Source organism: Rhinatrema bivittatum, chromosome 8, assembly GCF_901001135.1.
Source record: "Rhinatrema bivittatum chromosome 8, aRhiBiv1.1, whole genome shotgun sequence".
Classification (NCBI taxonomy): domain Eukaryota; kingdom Metazoa; phylum Chordata; class Amphibia; order Gymnophiona; family Rhinatrematidae; genus Rhinatrema; species Rhinatrema bivittatum.
This window is the reverse complement of record NC_042622.1, coordinates 137,077,136-137,093,175: the sequence shown is the minus strand read 5'-3', so window position 1 is coordinate 137,093,175 and position 16,040 is coordinate 137,077,136. Positions and strand designations below refer to the sequence as shown.

Below are 16,040 nucleotides of genomic sequence, written 5' to 3'. Positions count from 1 at the left end.
CCATAGGTGAATATGTTTGCTAAATAGGTTATTCTGAATCCATTTCTTCTCAAACGCGGCCACATAAAGATTGGCAAGGTCGGGAGCCGTTGTGGCTCCCATAGCTGTTCCCTTTATTTGTTTGTAATATTGCCCTAGAAAAGTGAAATAATTCTGTTGTAGTGCAATGCTAGCCAGTTCTATGATAAATGCATGTGGTGCCCTTTGATGTAATCTCGTTCCTGTTAATATTTCAGTGATAGTGGCTAGAGCCTCATCTTGAGGGATGCTGGTGTACAGAGCTGTAATATCTATTGTCACCAAAAATACTGGATCTTCTAATGATTGATACTCCTGTAAAATGGTAATCAGGTGCACCGAATCTCGTATGTATGAAGGGATCTGTGGTATAAAATTTCGTAAGGCTCGATCTACGAATCATGATAAAGGTTCAAGTAAAGATCCTTTAGAGAATACTATGGGCCGCCCTGGTGGCTGGCTTATAGATTTGTGTATCTTAGTTTGTAAAAGACTGGACAAATAGGATGTTCAACAGTAAGAAACCGGGCCTCTTTTCGGGTTATCCAACCTGCTTGTGATGCTTGTTCGACTATCTGATCAATTGTTTTCTTGATATCCCTGGTGGGGTCTGCTGAAAGTTTCAAATAAAAAGTGTTATTTAAATGTCTTTCCACTTCTGTGATATATTGTGTTCTGTCTTGTACCACTATTGATCCTCCCTTGTCTGCCGGTTTTATGATAATGTCATGATTCCCCTGTAATTCCTGTAGTGCTTGTGCCTCTGCATCCGTAAGATTTCGAAGTCGTGTGGGATGTTTTGTTCTTGTTGAAAAACTGTCTTTGTGGATAATCTCTGCAAATGTATATATAATCGGGTCAATTGGCCCCGGGGGTACCCATGTTGATGGAGGCGCTAGATCATCTTTATTAGTTGCCTGAGTCGGAGTGTTGGCAAAAAACAACCGTAGTCTCAATTGCCTTATGAATCTGTGCAGATATTTCTCCCCTTCAAATGCTGAGTATTCGTTGATAGGGGTAAAAGACAATCCCTTGTTAAGGAGAGATATTTGTGGTTCAAATAGCATGATTGATGATATATTGATGAGCCCCATCTTGGGATGTTCCTTTATCAGTTCCTTGTTTGGTTCTCCCATAGTGGCGCCGTATGTTTCCTGTTGTCTCTCTTAATCGCTTGTCGTCCTTGTGTTGTGTATTGCGATCTAAAAAATGGGGATCATCTTCCGTGGCCCCTGTGTCTCTATTTCTTTCAGAGATGCGTGTTCCCTGTTTCGCATCGTCCCCTGAGGAGTCATCAGACGACCCTGCAAACGTTACCCTTTGCTTCCTAGTTTTCTGGTTTTGGGTGGACATCCATGTGTAGACATTGTCTCGTTTGTAGTCTATCTCATCTCGAAGAAACTTAGCTTAAATTGTTTAATTTCTTCTTTAAATTTGTTCATCTGTTCTTGTAATTCTCTAACCAACTGCTGGTATTTTTCTTTTGGCTCTTCTTTTTGGATGTCTTCCAATACTAGTTCAATTTCTTCCTTTTTTTGTACTGCTGTTGTTTGTGCCTTTTCGATTATAAGAATCATGAGATCCAGAGAGCATTTATTGAGGATTTTGTTCCAATTCTGTATAAATTCCGGATCCTCCCCGTATACTCTAGGTCAGGGGTGGGCAAGTCCAGTCCTCGAGGGCTGCAAACCAGTTGGGTTTTCAGGATACCCCTAATGAATATGCATGAAATAGATTTGCATACAACTGAGGCAGTGTGTATGCAGGTCTCTCTCATGCATATTCATTAAGGATATCCTGAAAACCCGACTGGTTTGCAGCCCTCGAGGACCGGAATTGCCCACCCCTGCTCTAGGTTCTTTCTGAATTCTTAACCCTCTGGGGATCCACTGTATACGACAGTACTCTATAAGCATGCCCGCATGAAGCTCTGTCCAAATGAGTCGTTTTTGTGATGCCATCACTGAGTTCCACTGATCTTGCTTCTGCCCATCTTGCGTGGCAAAAATTGATGGTGCTGCTAGGAGTGCCTGCAGTCTCGCTTCCGAAAATGACAACGTATTGTCCCAAGTAGTAGTGCTAGTCATCTTTGTGAGGTTATTTTCTATCTAGTATCAACTAATCAACAACAAACCTCGTTCCCTTTGTTCAAGAGATCAACACCCAATATCAAGGGAACCCCTTGATATGTGGTCATGTGGGTCGCTATCTTAAGAACAGCCACTTTGTGACTGCCCTATTTAATAGCTGCCGTGTTTTATTCTTTTTAATTCTTTATTCAAATACTTTTTTCTCTTTTAATATTGTATTTTTCATTATTTGTTAAAAAACCTAAATGTGCATTTTCCCCGGCGTTCTGTCCGACCCACTTATCAATTGTTTCTTTCCTTCTTTCTCTAGTACTTATCTGAGAATGCTGATTGTTTCCGCTTTTATGGGTTCGGAACCGCCTGCCCATTGAAAAAGCACATCCTTTCTCTTTCAAAAAATCAGCATCTTACGTTTTAAATTCTATACTTTATAAAAAAAAACAACTATATTTAATAAAAAGTCATATTCCATGTTTCAAGTATTTAGTACTTACTGTCTTTGCATATCTACTTCTTTAAGTGAACGGCGCCTTCATTCTGTAATCCGGCATCTCTCTCTATTCCGCGTCTTTTAAAGATACCTGGGACCAATCACACACTAACGCGATTTAGGCACCCTAGGGTGCTAGCACCCTCGGTCTGAAGGGGACAATAGGGATTGGTCCCAGGTATCTTTAAAAGACGCGGAATAGAGAGAGACTATAGTGGCACAGGGAATTTTGACTAAATTCCCTGTGCCACTATAGCTCACAGCTCTCCAAAACAGCAGAGATTCACCTCAATGCTTCACGGAGGGATGGTATTGATTCCTCTCCAAACATAGTCTTTATAGTTGTGACCATAAAATTCACTTGGTTTCATCACTAGATTATTTTGTTCCAGAAGTTTTGAGGCTTCTCTAGGTGCTGTTTGGCATATTGTATATGCACTATTTTGTGGCATTGCGCAGCAGTGGCTTTTTTTTTTTTTTTGCAACTCTACCATGCAGCCCATTTTTGTTCAAGTATCTCCTTTTTGTGCATGCTGAAATGCATACATCAATTTGTTTCAGAGAAGCCTGATTTCAGTAGAAATTGCTTGTGGGTTTTTCTTTGCATCCCAACAAATTTCCTGGCAATTGTGTCTGAAATCTTTCTTGGTATAGCTTGGTATTAACCAAACACATAATTTTCCACTTCTTGATCAGAGTTTGAACAGTACTGATTGGCATTTTCAAATCTTTGGATATCTTTTTATATCATTTTCCTGATTTATAAAATTAAACTACTTTTGCTCGCAGATCCTTTGACAGTTCTTTTGCTTTTCTCCATGCTTAAGTAATCACCAAAGTCAGTGTGGTCCTGGATGAAATGAATGAGTTTCTCAAGAGCCTAAGAAACTCATGACTAGTTATACATAGACACTAATTACAATCAAACAAGGCATAGGTGTGGATACCTTCCCTTCATTACCATATCAACCTGTGTGCCAACTTGATGTATATTATCAGCTCAAACATTCAAGGCTATGTAAACTTTTGAACAGGGCCATTTTAATTTCTTTATTGCTATGGTTTGTTTAATAATTGTGCTATTCTGTGATGCATAAAATTATTTAATTTGAAATACATTGAAAATAAGATGTGTTTTGTCTTATCACTCATGTTTTCTTAAAATGGTACACATCTTACAAATTCTGCCAGGGATATGTAAACTTATGAGCACAAACGTATGAATCCACTCTAGGTATTTTTATAGTATCATTGCTTGCTGTGCAGAATTATGAATGTCTTCTCCTGGAAAGCATACTACCTGTTTAAGTATAATGGAGGGCACCTGGCTCCAGGGAAGTAATTCAATGAATACTGAACTGGGGGAATGCAACCAGCCTTTCCATCTTCACTCCACTATGCCTCTGCTAGGCCACACTGCCAGTATGATTGATAGTTCAAGGGTTTCCATGTGGTGTTGGCTTCTCAGAATTACCCAGCCTTATGGGTGTCACACTGAAGAGTCAGTGGGAGACCATAACAGTGGGAGTTGTGTATGTGGGAATGGTGAGCATGAGTTAGGATGAACAGCTAAGAAAAATTGCTTAATAGACAGTGTATCTAGAAACATTCAGACAAAAACTTGAATTGGAAACCGTAACAAGACACTGTATGCAGTGCAACAATGTAAAACAGAATCATCACTATTCCTCATTAAACATCAAACATTAAAATCAATATATATAAACATCAGTCATAATAGTGAAACCATAATCATAAAAAGAATAAATATTCAAAACAGCTGATGAAAAGAATACCCAATAATTATTTTTTTAATTATTCCCAAATACCCTTAAATGGAGAATATAAACCAAATAAATAAAATATTTAATCACAGAAGACATCAAATAATACCCAATTATTAAAACTAATAAGGATAAAGAGAAAAACAATCCCCTGCTCGCCATACCTAGGAACTTTTGATTTCAAGTCATCCTGAGATTATCATGGATTAGTTCAGGGAGGGAGTGGTACAACTTTCTCCTCTCTCTTTCACATACCCATATTTTCCAAAAAACACACACACACACACACACACACACACACACACACACACACATACATATACATACACACACATACACACACACGTTCTCTCTCACATGCTTTCTCACATACACGTTCTCTCTCTTATATTCTCTCTCGCACATACCTCCTTGACTCAATGTGATTTTAATATCCATGAATGATATTTGTTGCCTGTTGTATTCACTGATGAATTGTAGATGGGGATTGCAGCTGTTGAGCTATTCCATGAAGTGTATAAACCCATCCTCTTCTCCTTGCCAAATCATAAAAATGTCATCAATATAAACCTCTTCCATAGGTGAATATGTTTGCTAAATAGGTTATTCTGAATCCATTTCTTCTCAAACAGCAATTGATAAAGACAATACAGTGCAATAATAATTAAGTAATATCAGGTAGTATTAAAATACAGTGCTGATCAACAGTTTTTAGGAATGCTTAAACGCACACAAGAGCATGCGAAGGGGGAACAAAGAAGTTCTGTGTACTGTGATGAAGGCATGGTGATAGAGCAGAACAGAGCAAATGGAGATTTCAGCTAAGAGAGATGGGGGGAAATTGGAGGTGGTACAATAGGAGCGGCAGGCGGTGTTTAGAGCAGGGAGGTCAGTTGGGGGAGGAGGGGGTGGAAAGGGAGAACAGGGAGCACAAAGGGGCGCACTATGGGGCTGGCCCCTTAGTCGCGCACATTCGGCGCACGACACCGGCAGTGAGGCTGGGTTTAAATCTTGCCTGCTGCCCCGGTTGATGACATGGCAGTGGGCGGTCCGTCGCCGTGTGGAGGGATCGGGCTGGGAGTTCTCTAATGCCAAGGTGGCTCCAGGGCCCTGATGGGTCTGCGCCGGCCACGCGGGAGCCCTCAGCCCGGTCGGGAGAAGCAAGCGGCGAAAAAGGAAAATGCCGGCAGTGAGGCTGGGTTTTAAATCTTGCCTGCTGCCTCGGGTGATGACGCGGCAATGGGCGGTCCGTCGCCGCGTGGAGGGATCGGGCTGGGAGTTCTCTAATGCCGAGGTGGCTCCGGGACCCCAATGGGTCTGTGCTGGCTGCGCGGGAGCCCTCAGCCCGGTCGGGAGAAGCGAGCGGTGAGAAAGGAAGATGCCAGCAGTGAGACTGGGTTTGAGCGGGGTCGTGTTCATCTCCCCACAGAAAGGCAATACTATGGACACCACGTTCCATATGTAACACCCCACAGTCACCCTTCCACAAAATGTAAAGAATCTTGGAGTCACCATAGACAATCAGCTAAATCTCAAAACACATATCAATAATTCTATAAAAGACGGTTATTTCAAATTACATACACTGAAAAAACTGAAACCACTACTCTATCAATGTGACTTCCGTAACGTCCTGCAGTCTCTCATCCTTACCAAAGTAGACTATTGTAACGCTCTCTATCTTGGCCTCCCCAGTACTACCATACTCCCCTTACAAATGCTGCAGAATGCAGCAGCACGTATACTTACCAACACCCATAGATCAGAGCACATTACATCCATCCTCAAAGACCTGCATTGGCTCCCCATTGCGCAACGGGTAAAATATAAAACAACAAGCCGTAAAGCCCGTTAAAACGGGCTACATCCCTCTGTCTCTCACCTCCCCCTCATTCTCTCTCCCCACTCTTCACCACCCCCCTCCCCACCCTCCCTCTCCTCTCACTCAGTCCCCCCTCTCCCTCCCACTCAGTCCCCCCTCTCCCTCCCACTCACTCAGTCCCCCTCTCCCTCCCTCCCACTCACTCAGTCCCCCTCTCCCTCCCTCCCACTCAGTCCCTCCCTTCACCCACCTCCATTTCCTCCCGGCGCCGTAAGCGCGACTTCCCGCAACCCTCACCCGGCTCCATTAACTCCTCCCGCTCCTGCCGGCAGATCTCGGGGGGGGGGGGTCACTCCCGCGCGCGCGCGCGCGCGGCAGTGACCCCCCCCCGAGATCTGCCGGCAGATCTGGGGAGAAGTAGCGGCACCGAGCGCGCGCGGTGCCGCTACTTCTCCTCCCGCTCCTGCCGGCAGATCTCGGGGGGGGCGCGGGAGTGACACCCCCCCCCCGAGATCTGCCGGCAGATCTGGGGAGAAGTAGCGGCACCGCGCGCGAGCGGCGCCGCTGCTTCTCCTCCCGCTCCTGCCGGCAGATCTCGGGGGGGGGGGGCGCGGGAGTGACACCCCCCCCCCCCCCCCGAGATCTGCCGGCAGGAGCGGGAGGAGAAGCAGCGGTGCCGCTACTTCTCCTCCCGCTCCTGCCGGCAGATCTCGGGGGGGGGGCGCGGGAGTGACATCCCCCCCCCGAGATCTGCCGGCAGATCTGGGGAGGAGAAGTAGCGGCACCGCGCGCGCGCGCGCGGCGCCGCTGCTTCTCCTCCCGCTCCTGCGGCCCCACCGCCATTATTTTTTTCTGACCAACGTCCTTGCCCGCACATGCGCAGTAGAGCTGCGCTCTACTGCGCATTTGCGGGCCGTCGGTCACAGGCCATTTATAAGGTAGATATCTTTAAACCACAAAGCCCTACACACTGAAAATATGACCTGGCTCAATAATGCCTTACACTTCCATAAACACTCCAAACCTCCCAGAACTCAACATGCTGCCACATTACACACGCCCCCGCTCAAAGCCACCCTACTCAACACAACTAGAAAGCGTGCCATGTCTATAGCCGGGCCAACCAACTGCAACAATATGCCACCGGACCTTCGTCAGGAAGCATGCCCAAAGAAGTTTAAAAAAAACCTTAAAACATGGCTTTTCTTACAAGCTTTTACCTAATACGCTTTCAACCTCATAACAGCAGTAAAGATATCCCCTCTGTAACTTCTTGCAGCCTTCCATCCTTTACCAAAGCCTTAATAACATCCCTCCTATCTGCTAGAGCTGCAATCTTTTGCTCTTTTTTGTAACATATTATTACCTTCCCGCACTGTAATATAATGTACCTGTCTACTTTTCTATTGCATTTGTTCCTTCCTCGCAATCTTCCTGCACCCCCTTCGCCTTGATTTTCCCTCTTCCGCTTGACCCTTAACTATCTCTCTGTTCATATTTTTTGCAATCTGTTTTTCCCTTATTTAAATGCATTTTACTCTGCTTCTTAAGCATTAGCGTCAGCTTTATATCCCCTTCAGCTGTACCTTAGATGTAATTTGACCTGTTTCTTCACTTTGATATTATTCTATCCAGTTCAATTGTAAAGCACTGTTGCTAGTCGTTTTGTTAATTGTAAACCGATGTGATGTTACTAAACGAATGTCAGTATATAAAAACTGCAAATAAATAAATAAGAGGGCATATAAAACAGAGGTAAAAAAATACCAGCACTGGTTCCAAATGAGCTGGAAGTGCAAGAAGCAGAAGGAAAAATGCTGGTCCAAAAAAACAAGGCTAGCAGTTCAGAAATAAAGATGCAGCCATTTCAGGAGTGGATGGTTTCATGCAGCTTGTTTTTCTGATGCAGATGCACAACACATATTCTGAAACATGGAAAGAAAATGATAGTGTTAGTGTCTCATAAGAATTGCCATACTGGGTCAGACTGAGGGTCCATCAAGCCTAGTATCCTGTTTCCAACAGTGGCCAATCCAGGCATAAGTACCTGGCAAGATCCCAAGCAATAATTCCCCCATGCTGCTACTGTGCAGTGATAAGTAGTGACTATTCCCTAAGACTACTTGGTTAATAACATTGTATGGATTTCTCATCCAGAAACTTGTCCAAACTTTTTGTAAACCCAGCTATGCTGACTGCCTTAACTACATCTTCTGGCAATGATTTCCAGAGCTTAATTGTGCGTTGTTTGAAGGAATTTTCTCTTGATTTGTTTTAAATGTGCTACTTACTAACTTCATGGGGGTGTGTCCTACTGTTTGTGTTTTTTGAAAGAGTAAATAACAAATTTATATTTACTACCCATTCTGTTCCATTTAGGATTTTATAGACCTCTATCATATCCCCCCTCAGCCATCTTTTCTTGAAGCTGAACAGCCTTAACCTCTTTAGCCTTTCCTCATAGCGGAGCCTTTTCATCTCCTTTATTATTTTGGTCATCTTGCTCTCTCCCAATAACATTTATGTAAATTACAGCACAGGAAATTAAAATGATTTATTCAACACCACACAACTGGGGCTGGGTTGGAGTTAAAACAGTGGCACAGAGAGAGGAAATGACCTGACCAAAGGATTGAAAACAATTGGCTGAAAAGTCGAAGCCAGAACCAAGATTGCATCTCCTCTCTTGTTGTTGATGTATAAGTTAAGTAGGTACATGGCATTTTTTTTGTAGGCAATGTCAGTGTGAAAGCCAGTTGCCCTATAACCCCCAGAAGGAGCAGGAAAGATGATGATAGGGCATTATGTGTTCATTGAGAAAAGATAATCTTCTATGCGTGTTTTATTTATTTATCTATCTATTTATTTATTTATTTTTAAGGTAAATGCAAAAAACGAGGGGACGGTTTGAAACTTGAAAATGAGCCTCAGGAGGTAAGCTGGTTTTTAGAAAACATGTTATTGTTGAATCAAAAGTTGTAATATTGTCTCATTCAGTTTTTGACGTACTGTGCTTCATTTAATTTTAATTTTAAAAAAAGCTTCTCTAGTTTTTCCTTTGATGTCTCACCCTGTTTTTGTCCCTGTCCACCAGAATTCCCTGTAATTGTGGTGTTTTCCTTTATTTCTCTTCTGAATGGAATGCCAGCATTGATTCATACCTCCGAGCTGTCTGCCCCCATTCATATCTTCCCATTGTTTAGCAATTATTGAACCTGGAGTGACATTCCTGACTGTTTTATCAAATAGCCTGTGATTTGATCTATTTTCCGTTGCCAGGCAGAGTCCGAGATGGCTCTGGATGCCGAGTTTTTGGATGTCTACAAAACCTGCAATGGCGTAGTGATGATGTTTGATATCACTAAGCAGTGGTAAGAGGATTTTGCGCTACCATATCTGGCAAAAAAGAATCTGTTTTCCCATACTTGTGGTGTTTTCAGTGGTAATATCTGACATATAGTTACGTAGGAATTTGGCTGCCAGTAAAGAACCCTGGCGAGTGTCGTAAGGCAATTCTAATAGGAAATAACCCAGTCATACCTCTTTGAATCTCCAAAAGCAACGTATATAAACCCTGTCTATCTTCCCCCTCTTGCATGCTTATTAGCAAAATTAATCAGGGTAATTCCTTTACACTCTGGCAACAACAGTCTGCATACTCTGTATAGAAAGAAGACAAATCACATTACATAGCTGTTTTTACAGGTAGTATCAAATTGTGCCCTCATAAAAAGTGTGCTTCAGATGCGGCCTCAGATTGTTAATTTCTCTTTTGGATTCAACAAACTGCAAGAAAACAAACCAGTCAGTACTATGGCCCTCTTTCTTTGGGTGTGGCAAATGTAATCTTCTATCTCGATGTTATTGACCATATCTTTGCAAATCATCTGTTTGTGGGGCTAAGGTTTGTTTTCCTTGTCTAATTTTTATTTTTTTTTGTAATTGCATTTTCATTGTAGTAGCAGGAATTATCATTACATTAACATCCTGCCATGGCAATGGAAGTAATCTGAAGTAGTCAGATACACCTTTTTGCAACACATGTGGTGTAGGCTTTTTGCATCGGGCAGTATGTGATTTTTTTACTGTATCATTTTTATGAAGCAATCTTTGTGTCTATTTGTGTTTATTTTATTTTTAATATGTTTCTTATTTATTATTGTGGTTTTTAAGTGATCATATGGAATGTGTGGAATATAAATTTTTGAAAAATAAATAAAATAAACATATAGGATTGGGCGGCATGAGCATTGAATAACTTGCCCTATTTTACCCTTTAAGGACATATTCAGTCAGGTGTATTAAGCATTTTTCTAGTAGACAAAATGGGAACATCTGATTTAATATATCTCTCCCGTTATGCAATATCTTGTTACCTTGAGTGTTGGTCTGCTGCAATTTGCAGAACATTGATTCTCGCTTGGATTGTAAGACAGCCATTAGAAAGTTGTAATAGAACTTAAACAAACAAAAGCTTGCCTCTGCATATGTTCATATTGAAATATATGGCTGAAAGGAAGTTCTGTGTCTGTTCACAAAAATGGTTTATGTTTTTTGGTAAAAATTAGATATTTATATAAAAAGTATGTATAGCTATTATGCAAACTAAGGAATTAAAAAGAAAGATAAGCAGTTACTTTATAAACCAATGTACTAAATCTACATCCAACCTTTCTGTCTTGCAACTGTGTACTATTGCCCAGGACATTTAACTACATATTGCGGGAGCTCCCGAAGGTGCCGACCCACGTTCCAGTATGTGTGCTGGGGAATCACAGGGACATGGGAGAGCACCGGGTCATTCTACCCGACGATGTGCGAGAGTGCATTCAGAATCTGAACAGGTGAGCCACAGAGGGAGGCAAGCAGGGCTTTCTCCTTTTGCTTATAACGTGTGCCCTGCTTTCATGTAAAAGGCAAATGCAGTTCTGTAGTTTATGCATGTAGGTGCTTCTACAACAATGGAGCTCTGATCGCATGACGTCTCAGAAGCTAAGGGCTGGGCTTGATTAAAACTTTGAGATACTCAGTGAACACTGGCTTCATTGCTTAGCAGTGGAAGCAGTTTATTTTGTCGGGTGCAATTCCAGAAATAGCCTGACAAAACATATTAAAACATAAATCGCTGCCTGCGAGAAGTGGGATATATTTTTATTCTCTTTATACTTGTCATTTTTTGCCCAGGCGTCCTGGTTCTTCTTATATCCGCTATGCTGAATCTTCTATGAAGAACAGCTTTGGCCTAAAGTACTTACACAAGTTCTTTAATATCCCATTCTTGCAGCTACAGGTAAGGACTCCTAGCTTTATTCTATGGGAAAAAACTCAGTGACTGATAATCTGATTGGTTTATATGAGAACTCTGTTATCTGTTTTGCACAGAATTCCCTTTGTGTTCCTTTGCTATAGCTTAGCATGATCAGGTTATGCTCACTTGAATAATCTGAACTACCTTTACAAAACCACACTTTTACTTGTAAATAAAACAAGGCAACAAAATCTTGAATTGGAAGCAAATGTGAACAAAAGAATTAAAAATAGGATGGGACGGGGTTCCTTGATGAGCATGGGTCCTGTCATCTTATCCTAAGATTGACAATTGTAGTGTTATAGAAGTTCTGAAGCTGCAGGTGTCGACTGGCTGGGCAGCTTGAATTCCCAGCCATGTCTCATGCTTTTACAGTCTTTATTCAGTTCTCTTTATAAAAATGCATGCACCAGAAACTTGAGCATGCAAAACTGATGCATGATCAGGTTACTGCTGTTACTTAGCACAACCTCCCCACGTGTTGTCTTCCTTTTGAAAAATACATGGGGATTTGAGAAAGCAGGAACAAACTCCTAAGTAATGTTCCCAGTTTCACTTAGTGACATCATGAGATGTTCAGCTAGTCTGGTTTCCGTGAATGCGGGGCATTTAGCTTCATGATTATGGAGAGCGAGGGTGAAAAGTTTGTAATAGGGCTTTTCTTTCAATTTTCTTAAAAAAAAAAAGTTTTCAAAAGCGATCAAAATTTGTCATAGCATTGTGAGTTCTGACATGAATTCAATCTTAAAAAATAGACATCTCTGTGAGGTTTGAGCCTGAAGTCATTGTCAAATATGCAGACATGTTTTACATTTTGTGTAAAGGAGAGAATTGAAGTAATTAAGACAGCTATGGGCAGTTCTAGAATAATAAAGGAAAGAATTGAGTTTGTTTTTGTTTATGCATGTCAAAAGCCCATGTATTAACCCCACAACATTGTGAACTTTGAGAAGGGCATTGGCAATACATTGGTATTCTGCCTGCTCTCGACATATCAGCCTGCTTGTTTACCTTTAGAAAGTCTTATTTTCTATTTAATAGACAATAGCAACATTACAGCTGATAGTCTGTTAATTTCAGTGCTATTGGTGATGAAAGCATTGGTATAAAATTACCATGCTTTAATGCTGAATGTATAACAAACTACCTTGTAGTGTTAGGACACTGTCTCAGGCAGTGCGAGAGCTTTGCAACCCTTCTCAGACAGCTGAATTACTCTAGCTGTGGACTTGATTCTCACATCATGCCCAAGGCCTGATACAGTACTGCAGGTTGTATCAATGTGTTAAGAAAAATCTAGGGTTGTGTTTGTCTAAGGCAGATAACTTGCCTCAGAATTCCATGCAGTCTAGTACTAGTGCGGTTTATGGAGTAAACATGGTGATGTTTGCGCTCTGGTTACTGCTGAAATCTTTATAGCAAACCCACAAGCCAATACAGTACAGTGCGCTCCGGCAGAGCACACTGTTACCCCGCATTTGGACGCGCGTTTGAGACGCGCTATTACCCCTTATTCAGTAAGGGGTAATAGCACATCTCAAACGCGCGTCCAACCCCCACCCAAAACTAATAGCGCCCGTAACATGCAAATGTATGTTGATGGCCCTATTAGTTATTCCTGTGCGATTCACTAAGTAAAATGTGCAGCCAAGCCGCACATTTTACTTTCAGAAATTAGCGCCTACCCAAAGGTAGGTGTTAATTTCTGCCGGCACCGGGAAAGTGCACAGAAAAGCAGTAAAAACTGCTTTTCTGTGCACCCTCCGACTTAATATCATGGCGATATTAAGTCGGAGGTTTCAAAAGTTAAAAATGAATTTAAAAAAAAAAAAAATTGGCTCGCAGATTGAAAACCGGATGCTCAATTCTGCTGGCGTCCGGTTTCCGAACCCGTGGCTGTCAGCGGGTTTGAGAACCGACGCTGGCAAAATTGAGCGTCTGCTGTCAAACTCGCTGACAGCCGCTGCTCCTGTCAAAAAAGAGGCGCTAGGGACGCGCTAGTGTCCCTAGCGCCTCTTTTTACCGCGGGCCCTAATTTGAATAATTTGTTTTAGTGAATCGCGCGCGCCGGGAGAGCGGGTGCTCACCGGCTCTCTCGCGAACTTTACTGTATCAGCCTGTGAGTGAGTGACAAACACCTGGTCTCTTCTTTTCTTCTGTCTTACTTGATTTGTGTTTTGCATAAAGTGCAACATTGATCAAAGATTTTAACAGTATAGCTACCTTTTTCTGTTCCAGTGGGTAAATGTTAAAACTATTATCACTTGCTCTGCAAAATTAACTTGCTCAGCTATATGACTTGGATTTAACATTTTGTATTATGATATTGATATTGATTTACTTTTATTAATAGAGACTCTGTTCTTGCCTGTTTTGTGTTTACATTTATTTGAGCATTTATCTGCCTATATCAGATTTGTGCTAGGCAAAGTACAATAATATAACAATGTAATATAAACACCTTTACAATAAAATACAAAAGTACAATAAAACATTGCATGACAATAAAATAAAGCAAACATAAAAACAGTAATCCATTTTGGCTGTACTGCAGTCTTCCTCACCATTACCCAAAAGCTTCCTTATAAAGGATGGTCTTAAGCTATTTCCTAAAAACTACTATATCATCGATCTCCCTCATATAGTTAAGCAGAGCATTCCAGTAATCTGGCCCAGAAAAATTAAATGCTCCACATCTTGTACTAGCGAGGTGGGCATTTTTGACTGCAAGAACAATGAGCAAGTTTTTATTATTAGGTCATAAAGCTCTGTGTGGAACATATCGGGTCACCAATGATTTGAGGTAATCTGGCCCATTATACTTCAGCAGCTTAAGTAACATTGGTAGCACCTTGAATTTAATTTGTTGTTTTTTAGGCAAGTTCTTCAAAACTGGTGTGATAGGCTCATTCCCTCATCTACCAGAAACTAGGCAGGCAGCAGAATTATGTAGGATCTGGAATGTTCTAAGGCTTGAATTAGGCAGACCCTGATATAACAATAATCAATGCAAGTTAGGACATAGGCTTGTAGTATTGTTCAAAAAATCTTTGGCTCAAGAATATACTTTATATGCCGTAAAAGACATAATTATAATATCCAGAACGGAGGAGCTGCTGAAGTTGGGGTTTGAATGGTAAAGTGGAATCAAATATTACCCTAAGGTTCCTCACAGAGTCTTTAAATGGTATTAAATTATCCAGTAAAGGAAAGGTTAAAAGGTGATAATCACCTAAAAAGATTTAGTTTGGGAGAAACAAACTACCTCTGTTTTAGTGGGATTTAACATCATCTGATTTTGACACATGCAGATGTTAATCTTTTCCAGAGCTTTTTGAACGCAACTCAGAGTAGCTGTTAAATCCCTATTAATGAGGAAATATAACTGGAGGTTGCCGGCATATATTCGAAACTCAATACCTAGGAAATCTAAAAGAGCACTTAGCAGACGCATATAAATGTTAAATTATGAAGAGCTCATGTTTGCAGTCACTTAGTTCAGATTACGTTCTTATTTATATGTGACTTAAGTAAATTTTGTCTTGTCTGACAAGACAGCTACATCAGTTCTCATAAGTTGGTGCTTTGTAAGCTACTTCTTTTTCTCTGCTTCCTCGCATGTAGTGTGTTCGTAAACTTGTATTCATCCCAGAATTGTGGTAGAGATATGGTCTCTTCAGTCAAGTGAAGCCAAGACTAATATGGATGTGTCTGCTCCACCAGACACATCCATATCACCTTGATCTCTGCCTCTTGGCCTTTTGGTGCATGTTTGCTAGGAGCAGGGGGGATTAGTGATGTTACTGAGCAGACACAGAATCACAAACTCTTTTAATATTTCATGACTTTGCATTATTTATATTTAGTTGTGAACCTGGATAGACTTTTAAATTAATCCTAAAGGACAGGATGCATCTGAGGAGGAATGGAAGGGGTGTGGAAAAAGCAGTTAAAGCAGCAGCGCTCTGTTATTTATTTATTTGAAAATTCTTATATTCCACAACTTCTGACATAAATATTCAGCTGTAGTTGTCAGGGAGAATGTTACCACTAAATAGCAAGTTATTTATTTTATTTATTTATTTTATTTAACTTCTTTTAATATACCGATGCTCAAGACCAGGTCTTATCGTACCGGTTTACAATAAACTAGGGGGGAAACCAGTTAACATAGAAAGCGAAAGTTACATTAAAACAGGGAAAGTAGAACAAGGCCGTTTGAAGAAAAGGGATAGATTAAACAATTTCTAACTGTTGAGCAGAGCAGGTAAGCGGAGAGCAATTGCTTACATGGTAAAAAATAAAATATATACAGATAACATAGCGGTGTCGAAATGACAAGTTATTTGAGTGAGCAGTTCTAGCATAAAGTTTCTTTGTGAGGCGGAAAGAGGACGCAACCGAGGAGTGGTGGTTTGTGCGGGTTACCATAAGGCTTCTTCAGCGATTATGCTTGGGCGAACAGCCATGTTTTCAATTTTTTTTCTGAAGGTGAGATGACAATATTCCAGGCGTAGATCTGGCGGGA

At 41.3% G+C, this 16,040-nt stretch overlaps 1 protein-coding gene across 3 annotated transcripts in view; it reads left to right on the top strand.

The window, feature by feature from the left end:
- Nucleotides 1-16,040, top strand: part of RABL6 (RAB, member RAS oncogene family like 6) — a 257,979-nt gene that overhangs the window by 103,508 nt on the left and 138,431 nt on the right. For all 3 annotated transcript variants that reach the window (XM_029614010.1, XM_029614011.1, XM_029614013.1), the window contains exons 4-7: nt 9,086-9,138; nt 9,484-9,575; nt 10,908-11,048; nt 11,389-11,494. In XM_029614010.1, coding sequence (XP_029469870.1) covers nt 9,086-9,138; nt 9,484-9,575; nt 10,908-11,048; nt 11,389-11,494 — 392 coding nt within the window. The remainder of the gene's footprint in view (nt 1-9,085; nt 9,139-9,483; nt 9,576-10,907; nt 11,049-11,388; nt 11,495-16,040) is intronic.